The sequence below is a fragment of the Cydia amplana genome, chromosome 25, assembly GCF_948474715.1.
Source record: "Cydia amplana chromosome 25, ilCydAmpl1.1, whole genome shotgun sequence".
Lineage (NCBI taxonomy): Eukaryota > Metazoa > Arthropoda > Insecta > Lepidoptera > Tortricidae > Cydia > Cydia amplana.
The window spans coordinates 6626243-6649360 of NC_086093.1; the positions used below are offsets into that span (position 1 = coordinate 6626243).

The window sequence follows — 23118 nt, forward strand, 5'->3', positions numbered from 1 at the left end:
TCAAAAATACCTGAACATGCACCAACGCTTTGACAATAGAGGCGTGTTGAGATATTTGTGAGCACCTTAGCCAATACAATGTGGCGGGCCGCACGCTTGTTTGCCACCATAGTGGCATGAAAAAATTAAGGTACGGATATTAACTCTAATTTGTTGCAGGTATGCTTACATTGGAACTGGATATAGTGAAAAAGGAAGTGGTTGTGAAGGCGGAGCCCCCTTGTGACACGGGGAGTGAAGACACGGTCAGCCTGTACGCCGATCGTGTGGTCAAAATAGAGCCCGGGCCAGGGCCTGAGAGCCTTCAGCAGCATGGTTAGTATAATAAATAATAATAAATTCATTTATTTGCGACCAACTTGGATCAGTTCAAAGTGTTAGTGACAGTAACTATCTTAAGGCTAATGTTAGTATAATATACAAAATGATCTACTACTAACTATATACAAAATCATTTCTTATAAATAAATAAGCAGATTGCAGTATGAAGTACATAGTTACGGCTCCGTAAACGTAAACCCTAGGTTGAAGCACGACACAGCGATCGGACCTTTCGTTCCCACCTATGGTTGCCGCGGCCGGTCGCGCAATGTCGTGGCCGGCCGTTAAAGTCCCCAACCAACCTAAAGTATTTTTCAAACACGATGGGTACGGTTACAGGTATCATCTCCATATAATTTAGAACCTTAAGGACTCATTTAGACGATGCGAGAACTCGCATGCGAGTTTCATTACATTGCGGGTTTTGATCGGTCGGTTGAATTGGACGTAACCAACAGTCCGTAATGTAACTAAAATCGTATGCGAGTTCGCGCGCCGTCTAAATCAGCCCTAAAACGCCAATTGGCTAGTTTCCTACTAGTCAAATCAGCTTCTTTTGTAGAACTGTCAAAACGATTTGCTAATATGGAATTTATATGAAAACGTGTGTAGTGACGTCACAGTCAACTCACCTACTTTTTATACTTCCATCCGATTTATTAAATAGAAATTGTGTTTAAAAATAACTGCTATCTTTGTTTTTCTAATAATTATTTCGTGCACAGTGTGAAATAATTTATTTTAAGTAGAGGAAAGTACCCAATTGTCACAAAATTGTACTGAGATGACATCTGTCATCGTACCCTTCTTGTTTAAAAGATAATATAACTGCATGGCATTTGCAATAACCAAAGTGTGGCAATATCAAAACTCATGTCAAATTTCTATGGACATATCTATTTATTATTGCACAAAAGAAAAACCTTATAGTACAAAAGGCGAATTTAATTCTCTACCAGTCAACCTTAACCAGTGCTTAGCCAGAGCAGGCGTGGCTCACTCCGCGATTTCGACGCTTTGCTACAGGTAGCTAAAAGTACATCCGTTCCGCCCCAATTTTGGGGAAAGCCATAAGCCGGGCGTGGCGCTGTCGCCACCTAGCGGCCATATCTGTGCTGATCGTAGCAGACGCGTTTTGTTAGAGAGTGAGTCTTCTGTACTTAGTACTATTATTTATTCTGTGGCCAGAGAGATTGACGGCGACATATGACGGTTATTATGACACTCCTCACTTTGTTCTTCTTCTATTCAGTTTGGTGCATTAGTTAGCTTAGAGAACTATCAACTTTTGTCTTGCAGGTAATACATTGGATATAGTGAAAAAGGAAGTAGTCGTGAAAGAGGAACCCCAGAGTAAAGGCAGTGAAGACAACCATGTGGTCCAAGCTGAGCTCACGCTTGGAGTAGTGTTGTGAATAACGCTCATTTCGAGGCCTAAAGACTCGAATCCTTAGGACTCTCGGTTATATATATTAATATATTTGTATGTATTTTTATATATATATATATATATATATGTATATGTATATATGTGTATGTACATATATTATATGTATGTACGTAACAATTATATATCCATAATAATATTAATACATACATATAAATATATATATATATATATATTATATGTATATATATTAGCTATGAGCGCCGCGCCGGCGCGCCGCCGCCGCCGACGCTGCGCTATCGGCGTGGCATCGGCGTGACCTTGGTAGTTACTACTACTTTCGGAATCAGATAATATATTTTTAATCGAGTTTAGATCATTAACGGCGCCACTTCGAATAGTTTATAGGCATTCAAAAGGTATTTTCTTCTTCTTCTTAGTCGGATACTCTTGTCAGAGCAGTCGTGGTCATTGGGGTCGTTGTACGGCTTTTTTCGTTATTTCCCGCCATCCTTCTCTATTTTCTGCATTCCGCACGCACAGATTTAAAGGTGATCCGGTGAGATTTTTAACTTGGTCGGTCCATCGCATTGAGGGCCGCAATCTGGGTCTTGTGCCACCCACTCTGCCCTGAACAACAAGCCTCTCCATGGCGTCGTCTTCCCTGCGCGTAACATGACCGAAGTAGCTAAGGATGCGAGAGTGAACGATTGCCGAAAGTCTTTGTGTAACCTTGAGCTCCTGGAGAATGGATATATTAGTGCGACGCTGAGTCCACGATATCCGCAGCATCCTTCTCCAGCATCACATTTCCAAAGCATCAATGCGTTTCCGTTCACTCTCTCTTACTGTCCACGTTTCAGCACCGTACAGCAACACTGGAAAGACGAGAACTCTTACCAGGCGAGTCTTCGTTGCCTTTGTGATGTTACGGTCTCTCCAGATCTTACCGAGTTTCTCCATTGCAGACCTAGTAATAGCTATGCGTCGCTTGATTTCATCTTCGGAGCCTCCGCTGTCTGAGACCAATGACCCCAAGTATATGTAAAAGGTATTTTAGGCCCATATAATTCAAAAATATCGAAGGCAAATGCAAACTTATCTGTCTAGTAACCGCGCTACTAGTCTTGGGGAAACGAAATTATTTAATATCAATTTTAACATCAATATGCTTGTAATAAACATACTGATTCCTTTCCATTTTTATTGTGGAACGTTCCACATTACAATTTATAGAGTGTATATATACACTAGACATAATATATGTCTAGAAATCAGTAACTTTTTGACTGAAAACAATATAATAAACAGTAAACAATACGGTTTCCAAAAAAACCGAAGTACCTCTCAGCTACTTTGTGACTTTAACAATGAAATCAACGAGCACATGCATGAAAAAAGGCATGTGCTCGTTGTTTTCATTGATTTCAGCAAAGCTTTTGAAATGTTAGATTATCAAACGTTGTATTACAAACTAGAGCAGAGCGGTATACAGGGCCCTTTAGTTAACTTGCTGAAAAACTATCACACAAATAGACATACACGCGTAAAGATAAACAACACATACAGTGACGAAATAAAAACCGAAAAAGGCACAGCGCAGGGATCCATAATCGGCCCAACTGAGTACTTGCTGTATGTTAATGATATGTGCAACATAATAACCGAGGGCTCGGTCTATCAGTTCGCGGACGACACATGCATTATCACAGCCGACCGTGACATAGTGGCCGCCGAGCGTACAATGCAATCTAACTTCAACACCCTTTGCAAATGGGCGCATGACGTCGGTTTAGTAATTAACGCGCAAAAGACGAAAATAATGCATATTCGTTCGGCTCAGAATAAAACTACTCATGACATTACTGTGGTTGCACACCAACATAGCTGCCTGCACCAACCTAATATCACAACGTGTAACTGTGATAAAATCGAAGTAGTCACAGAACACATGTATCTTGGGCTCATAATCGACCACAGATTCAACTGGGGGCCTCATATTAATTATGTGTGCGATAAATTAAGAGCAATTCTAAGTAAAATGTCAACACTAAGGTACAAATTACCGTACAAAACCTTACGTATGTTGTATTTAGCCCTCGCTGACTCTGTGATCGGTTACGCTCTGAGCACATATGGTAGAACCTTTAAAACATATATAGAAAAAATATATAACTTACAGATAAGACTATTAAAGACACTTGTACCTAAGCATATAAAAAAGAAGCACGAAACAGACTACGCACAACTTTTCAAATACTGTAATGTACTCCCAGTTCAAAATAAATGTAAACTAGCCATACTAACTGAAGAATATCACCATGTCACTAAACTAAAAGAATATAAAAGATGTACAAAACTAAGAAGCCTACAGAACCAAAACAAATATTGTTTACCCAAATATAATAACATATATGGCACTAGGCTGTATACATATATATTGCCTAAAATATTAAATGATTTACCAGAAGATGCTAGAGCAAAATATGTAAACGGGAAAAATATAAAAAAAGTTATTAAAATGCACTTGTTGCAATCTAACGACCTTAGTTACATATAATAATAATTTTAGTTATTATAAGATAGATATGTATCATGATTTCTTTTTCTTGAACTCCCCATCGGCACACAAACCTCCTCAAGGTTTTGCCCACGATGGGTCCTGTAATATTAACATGCATGTAACTTGTATTATTCAATAAATTAAATTAAAAAAAAAAAAAAAAATGTCAATCACAATGAAAAAATTAACTGTGATCAACTCTGGCTAACGTGAGCTCGAACTCGAACCCACATCTTTGGATTACCGATCTTAATTTTGCCAGCTAACCATCATTTACCGCGAATTTAGCCATTGCAAGCATGGTTAAACGTCTTTAAAAGGTATAAAATGGGGTTAATTTTGAGATATTAAGCGTTTCCACGTCCAAGTCCAAATGTCCGGCCGTTGGCTTCGCACAGAAGCGCGCCGCAATCGGCGCTCCAGGCGTTCGGCCGTCAGCCAATCTAACACTTGGCGTTCGATTATTAGCTGTATACTTACCTGCAGCTCATCCTCTGGCCTCGCATTGGGAGGCGTCGGAATCAAGTCTTCGGTGTTACATGGAGCTCGGCGTTGGGCCTCACTTTGGGCCTCACTATGGTTATCGATATTGGTTATCGATACGGAGACGGAGCTCGATTTTCTTTGGACTGTCGAGTCTGTCGACAAGACGTTTCCCTGATACAGTCAATCCGCAATTTTTAAGTTAGCATTAGCACAAAAGAGTGCCTCGCTAAGATCTTCCGGCCAGAACCTCTCCAAGATTAAGTCCGCCTCACAGTTTATACGATATCAATTTTTTTCGTACCATTATTCAATAAATTACCCTTGAAAATAAAAAATGCATTTATTTCATAACTTTCTTACAGCAAAATCATGTTTTTTCGGTAAAATTTTGGTTTGAATTCTTTTTCCATTAATCGAAGGTGTTTCAAGGCCACGCCGCCGATTCGCCGCCGCCGCCGACCAATTTTGACCGGCGCGCCGCCGCCGGCTATATGCCTATCGGCGCTCATATCTAATATATATATATATATATATATATATATATATATATATATATATATATATATATATATATATATATATATTTATATGTATGTATTAATATTATTATGGATATATAATTGTTACGTATATTTATATATGCCTTTGCACCTAATGCCGGAACCACACTTCGCTATGCGTTATTTGTTATGCGCGTTATTTGGCTGCATACGACGAAGTGTGGAGGGTTCATTCGTCTATATTTGCTATATTTGCCCGCATAACGCATAAGCGCGAATAGCAAATACGCCTATCCGTCCACCTGTCGGTTTTTTGACACACTTCAAAGGACACGAATAAGCCGAATATGCGTCTCGACTGCCCACACTTCGTTCAATCATTCACTCGCTTACGCTTTTCAAAGTCAAAACGCACCACATATGTTTGGCACACCGGCACCAAGTTTGGCACACCGGCACGAAGTGTGGATGCCGTGTTTGTTGTTCGCTCACATAACAAATATTTGAGCGAATACAGCGTAGTCGCATAACAAATAACGCATAGCGAAGTGTGGTTCCGGCATAATGCATCGCATCGTATTTAGTTATGTTTCTAGGGTTAGCTACTTCTTTTAAGTCTCGCCGTCATGTACAATTTATTTTAGTTTGACTACCATTTCATAATGTATCTCTCAGTTACTTAAAGGTTAGCTGGAAGAGATCCCTTAACGGGATAAGTTCGCCTTTGTACACATTTACTGGATTATCTCTATGTTATATACTTGTTTTGTGCAATAAAGTGTTTACTACTACTACTCTCGAGGCCTAACGCCTCAAAGGCGGCAAAGACGATTTCTTACATCCATACGTGTAAAATAAATACATACAATTCTTAAATATAGTCGAGTCTTCAAGACTTACCAGTCTTGAGGGCTCGAGTCTTTAAGCCTAAAAACAAGCGTTATTCACAACACTGGCTTGGAGCAGAGAGCATGGTTGGTATCAGCGATAGAATATATCGACTAAGCTGTCAGTAGGTATATAGCGATAGAATATATAGACTAAGCTCTCAGTACACTTATGACTTTAACGGTACAATCCAACTTATGGTTCTTTACTAGAAATCGTAGAACTATAGTCTGTCAAGCAGGATATATCAGTAGTAATCTAGTAATGTAAAGCAATCTAAAGTATGGTATCCCTAGGAAACGAACCAAAAGCAGCAATGTACCTCGAACAACGATGAAATGTAAACAAAACAGTTCCACAGATAAGATATACATGACACGATTTTCGAACAATTCAAACGTAGTGTTGCTAACCCGCGATTTTTCAAATTTGCCGCCTTTTTCTACTGACAAGATTTGCTTGACCAAGTATATTTAATATTTACGCACGTTACGGCGATGCAAATAAATAATTACCTAAATGTAAGCATCTGTATATGAATGGTACAAAATAAAATTTCATCTGAAAATGTATTTAGTTTTATTAAAATTAAATTGAACATCATACTAGGGCAATGTATAAGTACCTAAATAGTAATGGCGTTATCCATAAACGGCTGCTAACTTAATCAGTTGATGGTCGTCGTTTGTCCCTATCTGTCGTTATGCCACAGAGAGGAACAAACTATGATCATCAGTTGATTAACTTTGCAGACGTTTATGAATGACGCTGTATCGCTGTAAGTTGTTAAACATAATAAGCACCTACTTCTAGAAATATGCAAATCATCACAATACCTCAAATATGGGCAGTCAAACCGCTTGGCTATCGAACGCGGAATGGGGTTGGGGTGGCCCGCACCCGTACCCAGGGTTTGCACGACGGATCTGAAATGTATGGGAAGATCCGCGGATCAGAATCCAGATCCGGATAATTTCATAAATTTCGGATCCAGATTACAAACCCTACCCTAAGTAAAGTTCTCGCTAACCCTTTAAACGCCACGCCAAAAATAGATTTGTTCCAGCCGCTGTAGATATTGTAAATACGAGCGCCTTCGGACTGCCTCCGGCCGTTGTGGTCGCAGCACCAACCAGCGAGCGCGACTGCGCTTCCGTCGGCCCCAATACGTCAACCAAAAAGACGCCTAAAGTGGAGTCCAGACGAGACAATTTTTCGCCAATCTAATGAAATTGTCCGATCGAATCAGGCCGTTTGTGTCCAACGTCAATTTGATTCCCCGATCATATCAGCAGGTGCGGACACAAAAATGCCAATTTTCGAAGTTAGTATCTATGGAATGCAAATTGGTGATTGAATTGTGTACGTGTGGACGCTAGATGAAATTGGCGCCAATTATTTTCCTGATAAAATCGGTCGATTTGGCCAGCTCGTCTGGATACGGCTTAAAACCTGCGGAACTTGCAAAAAGACTTTCACCCGAGTCAGAAGGTTAAACATACATAAACTGATACACACGCGCGAGAAACCACACTCGTGCAATGTTTATGATAAGTTTTAAGCGCGAGTATGATTTGATGTTATATATGACATATACACCAACGAACGCATACCGGAGAAAAACCATATTCGTGTGACACATGCAAAAATCAGTTCGGGACTTTAGACTAATTCTAAAACACCAATGTTAAAATTCGCAAGATATAAAAGGCTATTTTATTTATTATTCGAATACATCAGGGACTGAGACCATACTCCTGCGATATATGTAAGCAGCCATGAAAGCACATAAACGCACTCATGATGAAACGGCATTTTCGTGCGATATTTGTGGTAAATCGTTTAAACAAAATAGTTATTTACGATACAAGTGCGGAAAAGAGGAAATTCGAAACGAGTGGCGATAAATTAAAACACGACCGAAGGGAGTGTTTTAAATCGACACGAGTGTGCTAGCTGCGGCATTTCGTTGAAAATTTTAACAAACGTTTGCGTTTGTGTATCGAAGCGAAAGGAGGCTATTTTGAAGACAATTAATTTTTGTTGCATAAAAAGAGTGTAAGTTTTCATTTTTAACTTATTTTGTACTAGTTACGCAAGTACTTAATAAAATAATTAGAAAAAAAGTTGTCAATGTATTTTTGGGCCACCCTGTATAATACCTACTTATTACATGTTTACTGAATACTAGTAACTTTGTGAACCGTAGATCTCGCAAATCCTCATGGCTCCGGCATTTTGAAAAAAATCCAAAAGAAAAATAGAAAAAACCTGATACAGCTGTCACCGAATTTAAGAATTATTTCGCCTAAAAAATGTAAGTGTGATGAAAATGGTCAATCAACTATTTCTTGTTGTTATTCTGACCCACCAGCGAGGAGACAATAGTAGCATAGATTGTTAGAAGAACTGCTGTACCATGTTCTACTAACATGCTCAGTAGATGTCCCATTATGGAAAGGTCTTAAAACTACCATAAAATGCAAATTTGGTTCATTTAAATACGAAAAACCTAGAGTTTTAAGAGTGACTCAGGAGACCGTAACCATAGCAACGTGTGACAAGAAAAAGTTGATTAACCCAAAAACATCGTGTGTAACTCCGGGGGTAAGAATGAAGCAAACTCGAGTCTTTAATGCACTCCTAAAATTTCACTTTCCCCCTTCGTTGCACAAGGTACTATTTCACGCGTATTGCAGTCATGCTATTTTTCCTCTGCGTGGTGCGTTCGTTTATGGTGTTTATAATGACCCCTATGTTTAAAATTCTTTTTGCATATTTCACAGAAATACGGTCCCATTTGAGTATGAAATTTCTTGTGCAGTTTTAAATGTTCTAGTGTCGTATATACATCACAACATATATCACACGAGTATGTTTTCTCTCTATGAGTTTCTTCGTGCCTTTTAAAATAATACAAATTACCAAAAGTCTTGACACAAATCTTGCACGTGTATGATTGCTTTTCATGGTGAACCAGTGTATGTGCTTTCAGACTGTAATGATTCATAAAAACCTTTTTACAAATCTTGCAAGAAAACGGATTATAACCGGAGTGCATCCGTGCATGTAACATTAAACCGCTAGCTAGCAGAAACTGTTTTTTACATATTTCACAAGAATAGGGTTTTTCACTATTGTGAATTATTTTATGTTTCTTCAAATTGGTCGGTGTAGTAAATGCCTTTCCGCATTCGCAGGCATACGGTCTTTCTCCTGTGTGAAATAGTTTGTGCTTCTCCAAGTGAGTTAACGACGCAAAATCCTTGTTACATATATCGCAGGTGTGTGGGTTGTATCCTACGTGGCTTAACTTATGGACCATTAATTTTTCGTTTTGGTCGAATTCTTGGGCACATGTTTTGCAGGTGTATTTTTTATTTGGAATATTTTCTATATGTCTGCTGGATGTAGTAATAGTAGTACTAGGGGATTGTCTACTTGTTGATCTGTCAGCGGATCTGGTGGCCAGCGGTTGCCCACAGGTGTTCAGATTAGCTCCATCCACTGCAAAAAAATAATCTTTGTTATATTAATTACTAGCGACCCGCCCCGGCTTCGCACGGGTTAACAAATTATACATAAACCTTCCTCATTAATCAATCTATTAAAAAAAACCGCATCAAAATCCGTTGCGTAGTTTTAAAGATCTAAGCATACAGACAGACAGACAGGGAAGCGACTTTGTTTTATACTATGTAGTCATAAATTCGCCATGCAAATTTGACATTTGTTAATAACAGAGACTAGGAAAAATGTTTCGTTTTCTTCCTAATTCCCAAAAGTGTCTATTTTGTACAACTTTTATATACAATAAATGCTGCAAGGTGATCTTGATTATAAGAAATGATAGTAGAGTAAATCAACATAAACATACCCGAGCCAAGAGGTGCACCGGGCTTTTGTAAGCACTCCGGTTCCAGCACCAGTTCCTCCTTCACTATGTGATTGGCATAAAGACTGGGGAAGTCTTCAGTAACGCGCTCATCCTCCTCACATGGCTCCTCCTTCACTAGTAACTCCTCATGCAACCCTAGTCCCTCCTTTTCCACGTGGCCGGTATTAAGACTGGCTAAGTCTACAGTAGCGCGCGAGTTGTCCTCTCGGGGCTCCTTCTTTACTACTAACTCCTCTTGCAGCACTACTCCCTCGTTCATCTCGTGGTCAGTATAAAGATTGTCCAGGTATTCGGTAGCGCACAAGTCGTCCCCCTCTAGGGGTTCCTCTTTTACTAGTAACTCCTCATGGTTAGTATAAAGACTGTTCAGGTCTTCGGTAGCGCACAAGTTGTCTTCCTCCTGGGCCTCCTTCTTTATCAGTGACTCCTCTAGCTTCGCTACTTCCTCCTTGTCGTGGTTGGCGTAAGATCTGCTCAAGTCTGTGGTAACGCACGAGTCTCTCTCCTTATAGGAGTCCTTTTTTAACACTGACTCCTCTTGAACTAGTTCCTTCATCACCTTGTAGTTGGTATAAAATCGGTCTTCAGGCATGCACGAGTTACCCTCCTCACACTGTTTCTTCACTATTATGTCCACCTTTTTCACACCTGGAACTGAATAAAATGCACTAATATAGCAAGTACTTACTTTGGATGCATTTTATAAGATAAAAGATTGTTTATTAAAGTAGGCATAATACAATGTGCTTACAAACGTCAAATAAAGCTATACAGGGCGTCCCACGGCTATGCCACATGTAGGGAAAGTACCTTAAATATCATAGGTAGGATATTTTGCTGAAAGAAGACTTTATTTTATTTTTTAAACTTAGTAAAACTGCATTCAAAGATTTTTCATTTTGTTTTTAAATTGTATGGACAAAATTTAAGGTGTTACACGGCTATGCCACATGGAGGAAAAGTACCTTGAAAATTGTAGATGGAATATTTTACTGAAAAAAGACATTATTTCGATTTTAAAAACAATTTGAACTGCATTCATAGATTTTTAAATAATTACATGGTTAAACCGGGAATCGGGAAACTAAGTTTTAAAAATAAAATAAAGTCTTCTTTCAGCAAAATATCCTATCTATGATATTTAAGGTACTTTCCCTCCATGTGGCATAGCCATGGGACGCCCTGTATAGCTATATATTGTTGGATTTTTTGGTAACTTAATAAGTGATATAGCCAAACTGAGGCTAATAGCATTTTTGACGTCCATCGATATTGTGTGAATCATATTTACCTAATGTTTCTTAACATCAAGTAACACTGTTTTCCAGCAATTCAAACTTACTTGTTTTATTAGCATTCACCGCTTCCATTTCTTTTTTTCTTCGTTCCATATATCGTTGAAACCTCGATATTTCAGCTTTTTCGTTAATCCGTCTTGATTTGTAATTGGCGGGAAATATCCTTGGAACATAACTGGGACTAGCTTGCTCATCAGCCTTTCTGCCGCCGACAAAGTGAGCACTGCAAATTCTGTCGTCCGTTTTTGGGTGCCATAGGGATCCATCAGGACTGTAATATAGTATTACACAGTATAATTTTTACTTAATATGGTTACAATATAAATCAAATCATTACATATTTAAAGGAAGAATATCTGGCAGACAGCGCTTAGCTTGAAAACATATAAAAACTAAAAAATGCGCGTTTTCTCAGAGATAAGACCTAAAGTCTATTTTTTTATTCGGTAGACTAAAATGACATTTCATAGTATGAACATCATGTGTCATTTCATACTATGAAATGTCATTTTAGTCTACCGTATAAAAAAATAGACTTTAGGTGAATCAATTTTTCGCCCTCAAAAACCCCCATATTTTTATCGAAATCATTAGAGCCGAGATCCCCGAAATATACAAATACAAATACAAATAATTTTATTGAGAAAAGTATAGTACAGTGGTTGCTCTTAAAGACTAATAATTTATAAAGACAAGTGATTTACAAATGCCTGAACTAGGATTCCCTGTGTTTCAGGCAGCAAAGGACAATATTAATTATTTATTACTTATTCACTTAATTATAAACTATAGGTATGGTACACAATATAAGTCTTATTACCTAAACAAAAAGTGGATTCTTAAGTTCCATTAAATATCAGAGTACAGTAGGTAATCATTTTACGACTATTAGTAAGTTCTCTGTATCATCGTACGTCATCTATTGAAGGGCGTTGCTATTAAGACGTGTCTTATTGGTGTTAAGTAAAATTGCTTGCTGGACATTTTTGGTCAGGTACAGCATACTATTTTCTGCATCAGCAGAATTATAAACGGGGCCAAAGTCAATATTGCGTAAATCATCTCCAAGTTTGTTTATATTTAAACAGCGGCGAACATGATGTTTGCAGGTTTCCACATCGCATGCTTTAGACTCTGATACAGAGAAACTATCTAGGTCAGAAAATATGCTATTGTTCATAGGTAGTTAAACTAATGAAAGTGAATGAAGTGCTATAAAAGTATGTGAAAAGTTAGCGCTCCTAGGCGCCTTCATAATCTATAGAGTTTAAATACCTTTTTTCGGCCATTTTTCTAGCTGGGCAGTCGGCTTCGCCTGTTTGGTGGTTGCATGGTTTCTTGTAGTACGAGCATGTTGCACATTTTGGTGCTTCGTCCTTTTTTGTGCATTCCTTAAATGAGTGACCCGCTTCGCCGCAGTGGCCGCAGATGTGAGTCTCCATTTTGCAGGTCTTCGCTGCATGATTGTAAAGCTGACATTTGAAACAGCGCGTAACCAAGGTGAAATCCCTAACAGGGCACGATGACCAGTTCACAAAAACTCTGTCGTTCGTAATTAAGGCCTTGCGTATCGCTCCAGAAACTTCAATTATATAATTACAGGTCTCGGCGTCCTTTTTTCCGGATTTGTGACTGAGCTTAGTGGAAGCCATAAATTTTTCGAGCGACCAATCTTGTAATTTATCGGCTAAGTTTTGATGGAATATGCACTTGAGGACTTCAGGTTCCTGCATGTCCGCGGGAACTCCAATGACTACAATTCTGGGCTTGCGTTTTTGTGGCTCGTCAACGGTGAGTCCAGAGGTCATAAGCTGCGCCGATTGCTTGAGTTTTATTACGTCTTCTTTTGAGTCAGTGCTTATCACTACGCCGCCGTTTTTGATCTTGCGCAACCCTCTCACGTGCAGCTTCATTTCTTCGGGCCGGATAATCTTTTGAACGAGAGATTTTGTCTCCTCACTCGATTTCAACTTGTCAACCGGATAGATTGCGACTGAGCTAATGTTAGACGGTTGAACGTACCTCGTTCCATTTTTCTTCAGGGCGTCGGCAAACGATACAGGTCCCGAAACTTGTCGGCTGGATTCCTCAATTGACTCCTTTAGTTCTTGGATGCGTTGTACGAGGTCCATTTTTTCCTGATGCGCTTGGCGAGACTGATATGCTTGGACTGCGTGGCTTTTTAGGGATTGGTATTCAATAGCCATTTGTGAGGCTAAGTGGCTCACGTTGCGACACAAGTTGTTAATTCTGATCTTCTGGTCAGTGTTAAGTTTACCTTCTGCAGATGTAGAGCATACGTCGTGGAGGTTCAGTTCGATCTTTTTCAGCCAGGTCTGGATGTCACTCGTGGGAAATACCTTCGGGGGCTCTTCTTCCTGCTGCATGTTTGCTGGTGTGGGCCCGGGCGGGCCGGGCTGCGGCGTGGGCGTTGAGGGCGGGCTGCGGCGTGTTAGTCCACTCCGATTAAATGGACTATTCTCCGACATTTTTCGCTTACACTTGTTTACTACACTTATACATTATACTGTAGCCGTAGGTCGGGGTAGATGACTAATGACCCAGATAATGCACGATTGGAAATGCAGACAATCACGAAATTATGCACGTGAATAATTAATTATTTTAATAAACACGTCCGATCTCATTGACGGCTCTTGTTTCAATATATATATACAAGAGTTGCTTGTTTAAAAGTATACGATTTAAGAGGTTAAGAAACATGATTATAATCATTTATTTACAAACAAGATATATCAGTGTATTATATTATAGGTCCATGAGTGTATTCATATTTAATTACACAAACGGGTCTAACGCGATATAATTTCATTGTTTTTACCTTTAATTCCGACGTTTCAGCTGAGTTGCACCAGCTGTGGTCACGGAAAGACTGACGTCTCAACAATATCGCGTTAGACCCGTTTGTGTAATTAAATATGTGTACAAAACGCAAGAGTTTAAAGTGTTACATGAGTGTATTACTAAAAGAAATTAAAAACTAGCTTAAATCTAAAATAGGCCCTTGAGGCATTGTACCAAGGATGCTGGCGACATTTCCTCGCTGTATCACAATGCTGATACGTTGTGCGAGGTAGCCGCCAGCTCTTCGGTCACCAGTTACGTCAACCAGACGCTTCGCGATTTCTGCGAACAACTTATGCGCGCTGGGACCCCATGGACCTAGAGTTTCAACTCCAAATGGTACAAAATGGTACTCTCTACCGAGGCTCTTATATTTGTTACCTTTTAAAATTAGAGGTTAAGTGACTTACTTTGTTCTTTTTACAGCAATTATCCACTTATTTCGTTGGTCTTGCTTCCACCATACTTGTGGAAATCTGTAGAATTTACAGTCACTATTTTTGTTAGTGTTTGTACAATTCACAACGACACATCTTGTTAGACGTACCATGTTTATCTAAAAAACAAATTAATGTTTACTGCAAAAAGTGCAAAAGCACATATGACAGCTCATACCAGGACTATTGATTTCATTTTTAGCCGTCGCGAGCGCTGTGATCGTTTCGGCTTCCCCCACCAACCACTGATTTAAGTTTGACTGCATATTTTAAAAATTACTAGAATTATAAAAATTAACCTTGTTGTTGTGCCTTCATCCATTTATAAGTACTTTTTTAACGAAATAAATAGATTAATTTAATTTTGGTTTCTTCATACTTGTATAAATTTATTCTTTGTAATTCTGAATCTAAATAATAATTACCAACGTTTTATACTTACGCACTTAGTTTTAAAATCACACGGCGAATTCTCCAAGGAGGTGGATCACTCTGTTACTACCATTTAGGGGCTCCATTGCACCTTATTGAGTTATCTAAGTAATTGATCTTCAATTTTTATAATATGTTATTCGTAAGTACAATAGTATTTTAGTGTATTATTCATGATTCATGACATTTTAGGTATTTTTAGTTGGTATTCAATATACAATTTGTGGAAGCCTGGAAGGAATACTATTTGCTTGAGAGGACTTAAATTAAAAGCTAAACAAAACAAATTCGGATTACAGTCGGAACAAAAACGCAGAATATTCAGCAATCACAACATGATCCAGCTGAGCTGACATTGACAAGTTGCCACAGATAAGATAAATGAATAATGTGGGTGTACCGTGGTGTACCGCGACCGAGTACGCCGCTAGAGGCGCCACTGCGACGCGGTCACCATAAAAGACATAACACACTACCGCCCCCAATAGGACACAACATTATTTAAAAAGGAAGGATAAAGAAAAACATGAACAGACAGGGTGTTTCTAATAGCATAATATATACTTGGTCAACCAGATCTTGACAGTAGAAAAAGGCGGCAAATTTGAAAAATGTAGGCGCGAAGGGATATCGTCCCATAGAAAATTTGAATTTCGCGCCTTTTTTTACTGACAAGATTTGGTTGACCAGCTATATATTTATTAATACAATGTACACGACGATGGTTTTAAATTTAATATACTTACTATACAAATTGCTTTCCATAACACGTGACAGTTGAAAATTTCAGTGCATAATTTTCTTGTAAATAAACATATAAAATTAAAAGTAAAAAAACTATGTATATTCGTTAATATGTACAAACATGGGTGACTTAGCCTTAAAAAAATCTTATCTGTGATGTGGTTAGGGTGGTATTCCATCTGTCCAAGTCCTTGGTCATTGCATCTCACTCTCTCATTAAGCAAAATGTGAGACAAAATACACATTGGAAAAAGAAATCGGCGAGGTGGAATACCACCCATAAGAACATCTGTCAGGTGTCAGTGTCAAATTTGTCGAAGCGCACAGTGTATCATATACAAAGAAGAATAAATTTTACTAATTCTAACAACAATAATAGTGCTTATCTTCACTACAACTATAATGGCATCGATGGAATGTGAGGACGCCATGGAGGTCCTGCATTTGTGCGGCTGCTGCCTGCTGCGCGCTCCACACGTCCCTGACTCACGTATAGCCAGCAACATGAATTACATGAAGATATACTGGACAATGCTGCAAGAATGCTTCAATATACAAGTAAGTAGAATATTCTCATATTGAACATTCTACGAGTGCATACGTACTTTGGGAGGGAATGAATCCCATGCAAAGTATGGTTAATTTCGAGTTGCAATTGCCGCAGCGGAGGTATTAACCTTTTAACACTTTCGCAACCAGGCAAAATTTTAAACAATACCCCAGAAACCGACAGTACTCGCTAGTCGGGCGACGACGTGCAACTCAATGCCGCACGCCGCGAACCCGCTAGTCGGGCAAGCGGCGGACGCTCAGGGCTGTGCCAAGTACTAATTATCGTAACTATTCAAAGCTACTTGTTACCTTTTGCTTCCACGCAGTTGCAGTGCAGTGCTGTTTTATGATGACTGACGTATTGTCTTTTTCTGAGAACTGCCGCTTAGAAGTTAGAATGTTGTTAGGTACTTAGTTGAATTTCTTGGTTTATTTTTCTCCGAATTTTGTTTCACAAAAATCATCCTATGAGTACTCATGAAATGTATAGCTACCTATACTTACTAAATATTCGTAAACACAAATTAGGTTGTACGATTTACGAAAATTCTAACTCCTATTGATACATACCCGTGTATATGCAATTTCACGTAACCAACTAATAAGAATTTTTATTTTGTAATCGCATTAGGTAAAGTAAATAAAAATACAAAGTGAAGTAATAAAATATAATAATCAACTGTACCAACTTTTCGACCACATAATAATCAGAAGACTTACAATTTTTTCTGTTAGTGGCAGTGGCAGCCCTGAGATAGTGAAGATGCAATGCTTGCCCGCCTGTCGGGCACTTCGGCGTCGCGTGTAGGTTTATAGCTCTTGCCCGACTAGCGGGTATGCCGGCATCTGAGTAAAGTTTACGAGTGCCCGAGAGTCAGGTATGCGGTGTCGAATGTGTTAACACATTCAGTGCCTGCAACCCGACTATCGGGTATTTTACTCGGGTACTTATCGGGTACTGATATATAAGACATACAAAACTTTGTATTTGTACCCCCCCGGCGATACGAGCACGCTCAATTACAAATTCTATGGCAGTTAAAAGTATAATTATTTGTTTATCGACAAACTATCAAAACAGTGAAATCGTGCTAAGTGAACTATGATTTAGACGCACCAGCATCAGCTGCCTGTCTAAAACGAAATAATAATAATAATAATATGTTTATATGTATTTTTTATTGTTTTGTGTTTTTTATTTTACTTTTATATTCATATTGTAAAAAAACCTAAACTAAGAAGATAAGTAAATAAAGAGTATAATAATAAATACTAATACTTTATGGTTTATTATATAACTTGATAGCAATAAATATAAAGTGCTAGTAATAAAAAATAAAAGCAATAAAGAGTATAAAGAGAAGACTGTATGATAAAAACTGGCCATGCATGATCTGGTAATACATACAATATTCTTACCAACTGCACATTATTAAACAGTTCTTATATTTTTAATAATCTGTAGATATAAGTCCTATAAGTATAATTATAATTAAAATTCAATCAATTGTCAATCATATTACTGATATTACCTACAATGTATGTGTGAGTTTTCTCGAATAGGTATATTTTATAGAATAAATATTCTGTCAATAAGAAATGTATATTTTTTAATCGTATTATTTTTTAACTTACGTAAGCCAGGCATCTAGGTATTAAGTATAACCAAAACAAGGTATTAAGTAAACCATGATAAATAATCATAAGCCCACCCGCCCCGAAGCGATACGGCACTCATATTATTTTGTTACTTAGTGTGGTGTTAAAAATGAAACGTGGTTATTTATTATATTGTTTTATTTAAATTATTAGCTTGCGGTGGTAAATGTAATAATTTACAAAGATGCAGCTGATGAAGAATTTACCTGTCTTTTTCTTGCTATCCGAACTTTATTTGCAACAAAAATCATTTTCACTTGTAATATATTATTTTTGATTGTTGAAGGTTTATAATTTATAAGAAAGAAATTGATTATATCTGATTTTTAGGGTTCCGTAGCCAAATGGCAAAAAACGGAACCCTTATAGATTCGTCATGTCTGTCTGTCTGTCTGTCTGTCTGTCTGTCCGTCTGTCCATCTGTCCGTCTGTCTGTCCGTCTGTCCGTCTGTCTGTCCGTCCGTATGTCACAGCCACTTTTCTCCGAAACTATAAGAACTATACTGTTGAAACTTGGTAAGTAGATGTATTCTGTGAACCGCATTAAGATTTTCACACAAAAAGAGAAAAAAAAAACAATAAATTTTTGGGGTTCCCCATACATCGAACTGAAACTCAAAAATTTTTTTTTCATCAAACCCATACGTGTGGGGTATCTATGGATAGGTCTTCAAAAATGATATTGAGGTTTGTAATATCATTTTTTTCTAAACTGAATAGTTTGCGCGAGAGACACTTCCAAAGTGGTAAAATGAGTGTCCCCCCCCCCCTGTAACTTCTAAAATAAGAGAATGATAAAACTTAAAAAAATATATGATGTACATTACCATGTAAACTTCCACCGAAAATTGGTTTGAACGAGATCTAGTAAGTAGTTTTTTTTTTATACGTCATAAATCGCCTAAATACGGAACCCTTCATGGGCGAGTCCGACTCGCACTTGGCCGCTTTTTTATGACACGATTTTATCTAGTAGTACGTATAACTGTTTATATACCTACACGGAAAAATGTTGATTATACCTATGTTAAACTTATTAATCTTAAATTTACATTGTTACCTTAGATTTTGTTATATAACAAATATACAACGCTTTATCATAAATAACCGTGTTTCATTTTTAACACCACACTAAGTATAAAAATAATATGAGTGCCGTATCGCTCCGGGGCGGTCTATCGTCCTACACTACCAAAACGTAATATCTAGAATATCAGTGACATTAAATTTGAACCTTAATACTATGACGATACCGGTTGTTTTTCAATATGAATGTTGTACTGGTACGTGCTAACTCGCGCGGGAGCTAGCGGCAATGCGATAATAGAGACAATGGCCTTTGTTTGAAAGATTAACGTTTGAAGCGAAAAGTTCACCTCAGAAGAGCCGTACTATATCTGCCGCTGCATTTGTTACAATTTCTTGTGTAGAAGTGTTCACCTTATTACACCGACATAAAGCTTATAATTGGTTGTGGCAGTTCTGATAATGGTTTGGGAACCTACTTGTTTTCGGCGATATCAGACAAAAGGGTATTGGAAAACAACACGTTCTAATGAATGGAACACCAGCGGCCGGCATTTATTACCTGAACACTCGTGTGAAAGTGACCCAAGTGAGCATGAATGATTACCAATTTTGAGATTTATCTTAATGTTTTTAACAATATAATCGCTAGGTAACCAAGGTAGCATGGGGTTCTCGCGTGAAATCCTGCGTTTCGAATGCCGCTTGTGTGTACTTTTTTTTGCGACGTTGGCAGATTTGCTGTTTTCGCTCAGCAGTAAATTGATAATAATAAGATTTGGTGCCCTCGGGAGGGTGCCCAATACGCAGGCGCCGTTCCCGCGCTGGATTGTGATTGCAATTCTCTGCGCGAGAAAGCTGCCCGCGCGGGGGTCGCCCGTTGCAAGAAGAAATAACCACGAAGTAATTCATACTTATTTTCTTAACTGTTATTTTTAACTAATATAGATAGTATTTGTCTGCACATCTATTCTTCACGAAACTATATTACTTACACAATTATACATGTATAAAATGTATTTCTTTGATTGAAATATAATTATATTAATTATGTAATTAATAAAGAATATGTTAGCTTAAAAGCAATAATAGTAAAAAAATGAAGGTTTTAATTTAAACTGGGGACGAGTAGGTTTAAAATTAAAAATAGTAGACAATATAGGATAGGGACACCTACTTCGATTAATTGGCTAAATATGTTATAACAACACAGTTATAAATAATTTAAAAAAAATCGTACGCCAAACGAGTTCGTCTGAAGTCAACATTCAATATTAGACCTTACATACCCAGACCTAGAGCATTGATTGGGTCAACCTGTTTCGGATCCGTTCGGGCCGGTGTTAAGTACCCGTGTAAACGGAGATACGTATCTGAGAAACGTGTCTTGGGAACGTTTATTGGATACGTATCCGGATCCCCGCGGTTCCGTGTAAACCGTGTTCTTAGCACCGCGGGGCTTAAGAACACGGGTATTCGTTTCGGCGTGTAACACGGATACCGGGAGCCCTAGAAAATACTGTAAAAACTATGTGTATGGCTCACTGTTTGCTAATGTGTGCAGGTGATTGAAGCTTCGGAATATGGCATCTGCCAGCAGTGCGCTGGTCGCCTCCGAGACGCGAGCGACTTCAAGCTGCAAGTGCAGCGCAGCCAGGCAAAGCTGCAGTGGAGGCTGCGAGTGCTACAACCCAAAGGCAAGTTATGATGAAACCTTGTCAATGTAATCAATGCTGCAGTTCATTGAAAATAAGGATTGGAACAAATATATACCGTAAATTAGCCTTTAGTAGTTACTAAAGGCTAATTTACGGTATATACAGCAGTACGGCAGTTGCCTAACTATCTAAAATAACCAGACATAGGAATCCGTGGGGCAAATTTTCTTGACAGGTAGGGACTTCCTATATCGATAAACTCAATTATCGATGCTCGTTCTATATACTAGTGATCACTCAAAGGTTTGCTTGTAAAAATATGTTTTTATTAAAAGTGTAAAAATCAAATAAAATAATAACTCAATTAGCTTTGATTGATAATCAATCAATAAAGAGGTTGAGATAATATTGACTATTTCATAGTGCAATAAGTATTACGCCCTACCTTTATATAACCTAGCGATAATTTAAAATATGCTATGTGTGAATTTCATACTTGTCTTCAAAACAATATTTACAAAAAACACACAATGTTGGGGGCGATCACTAGTATAGGGATTATTACATAAGTGCGACCCCAAGTGTGCGATGCATGATTGTGCGACATAATTTTTTTAACGACACTGCAATTCTGCGAAGTGATATTACTATTCGACCAAACTATAGTCCGGCAGTATTTTTGATCGAAGTTAAATTGTGCGACATATTACGGCTCAACAATACTTCTAGTGCACGACAGTATTTGTGGGTCTACGGGTAATTTATTTTTAACATGGTCTCCGTACTTACACTGTTTCTTCTCAAAAAACATTTCCTTTACAACTGAACTTGACGGAGCCCCGCATTTCTGGGCGCTTTGCCCTTCGGGCATCTGAAGCTACCTAACGAACCTAACCTACTTATTGATTTATATTTCGCACACACGATGATTCGCTCAAACGGCACATCGTATAGTCGTGCATCGCCTAATAATGTTTCGCACGAACAATAGTTCCCACAAATGACATGTCGTACAATCGTACATCGCCTAATCATACGTCGCAGTAACAATACTTCGCACAAGCGTGTGTCGCACTCCCGTAGTAAAGCCCTAGCATATAGAACGAACATCGATAATTGAGTTTATCGATATAGGAAGTCCCTACCTGTCAAGAAAATTTGCCCCACGGATTCCTATGTCTGATAATAATTTTGCCTTAACTCCACTCTGAAGTATATCATGGGATTCATGGGCATATTCTATGTTAACGATTTTGAACAAGTTTTTGTATGATTTTCATGGCACAAAAAAAATATAAGTCAATGGTGATGGTGGTGTGTTTGGTGATGATGATAGCTTATTTTAGCGATCTTACTTTTATACTACGGGTATTTTTAGCAAAATGTAGGCCTGAGCGTAAGGGCGCGTGTACACGGTGCCGCCTCCGCGCCGCCGCCGCACCTTCGTCTCGTGTATATAGCGCGAAGGTGCGGCGGCAGCGCGGCGGCGGGCTTTACGCGTCTCGTGTACATAGCGCGAAGGTGCGGCAGCGGCGCGGAGGCGGCACTGTGTACACGCGCCCTAAGTTGTAATGGTTCTAGTTTCTATTTTTAAATTAATTTTTGTTTCAGATGAACCTGAAGTCGAGTTGCCGGCCGAGGACAGGACGAGTGATGATATGTCAAGTTAATATTTTTTTACCTTTTCTTAGTATAGCTACTCCTATCAAAGTGAAACTTAAATAATTTTTAGGCAAACCCAAGCTACTCCGGATAAGTGCCAAATTGTCTGAAATTAAGTAAATAGATGTAAATTCAGTTCTAGGAACATTTTGACATTGGGTAGCATCTAAAACAATTATTCTTGAAATAAAGGCAAGGCGAAAATAAGACTCAGGTTCACCACTCTGCTACTGAGTTTTAGAAGTTTATTTTACTATGTAGGTAAGTAGGTCAAGGATTTAGGATTATAACGATTTATATTAATAAACGTACGTACGTTTGTGTCCGTACACAATACAATATATCCGCCCGTATATGTAGTAGGTACCTAGCCGAAATGGCAAAACGGAACCCTTATAGTTTCCTCATGTCCGTGTGTCTGTCCGTAGGTATGTCACAGCCATTATACACGGAAACTGTGTGTGTTAAGTCGTTATTAAGTCGAATAACCGTTCAACATGTTTGTTTCGAGTCGTTGCGCGCGCTCGATCAGGGGGCCTAACGCGAAAACAGAAATTTGCAAATTGCGGGGATCTTTCTCTTTTACTCCAAAGAAGGCGTAATTAGAGTGACAGAGAAAGATTTTCGCGGCCCAGTAGACGGTACAGCCGGTGCCCAAAACGAAGATCCTCAAAAACGGATTGAAACATTTCCAGCGTTTATTCGAATAAATAATACGTGAGTAACCCGTTTCAAACATATT

At 38.5% G+C, this 23118-nt stretch overlaps 2 protein-coding genes across 2 annotated transcripts; both read right to left on the reverse strand.

The window, feature by feature from the left end:
* Nucleotides 1-9111: 9111 nt before the first annotated feature.
* On the reverse strand, nt 9112-10635 carry LOC134659437 (uncharacterized). The gene is made up of 3 exons (XM_063515080.1): nt 10023-10635; nt 9450-9652; nt 9112-9141 (listed from the first exon to the last, which is right to left on the reverse strand). Exons 1-3 carry the CDS (start codon nt 10633-10635, stop codon nt 9112-9114), a joined length of 846 nt encoding a protein of 281 aa, XP_063371150.1.
* Nucleotides 10636-12432: 1797 nt separating this feature from the next.
* LOC134659498 (uncharacterized) lies at nt 12433-13851 on the reverse strand. The gene has a single exon (XM_063515142.1). It carries the CDS (start codon nt 13828-13830, stop codon nt 12583-12585), a length of 1248 nt encoding a protein of 415 aa, XP_063371212.1. The 5' UTR covers nt 13831-13851; the 3' UTR covers nt 12433-12582.
* Nucleotides 13852-23118: the final 9267 nt, after the last annotated feature.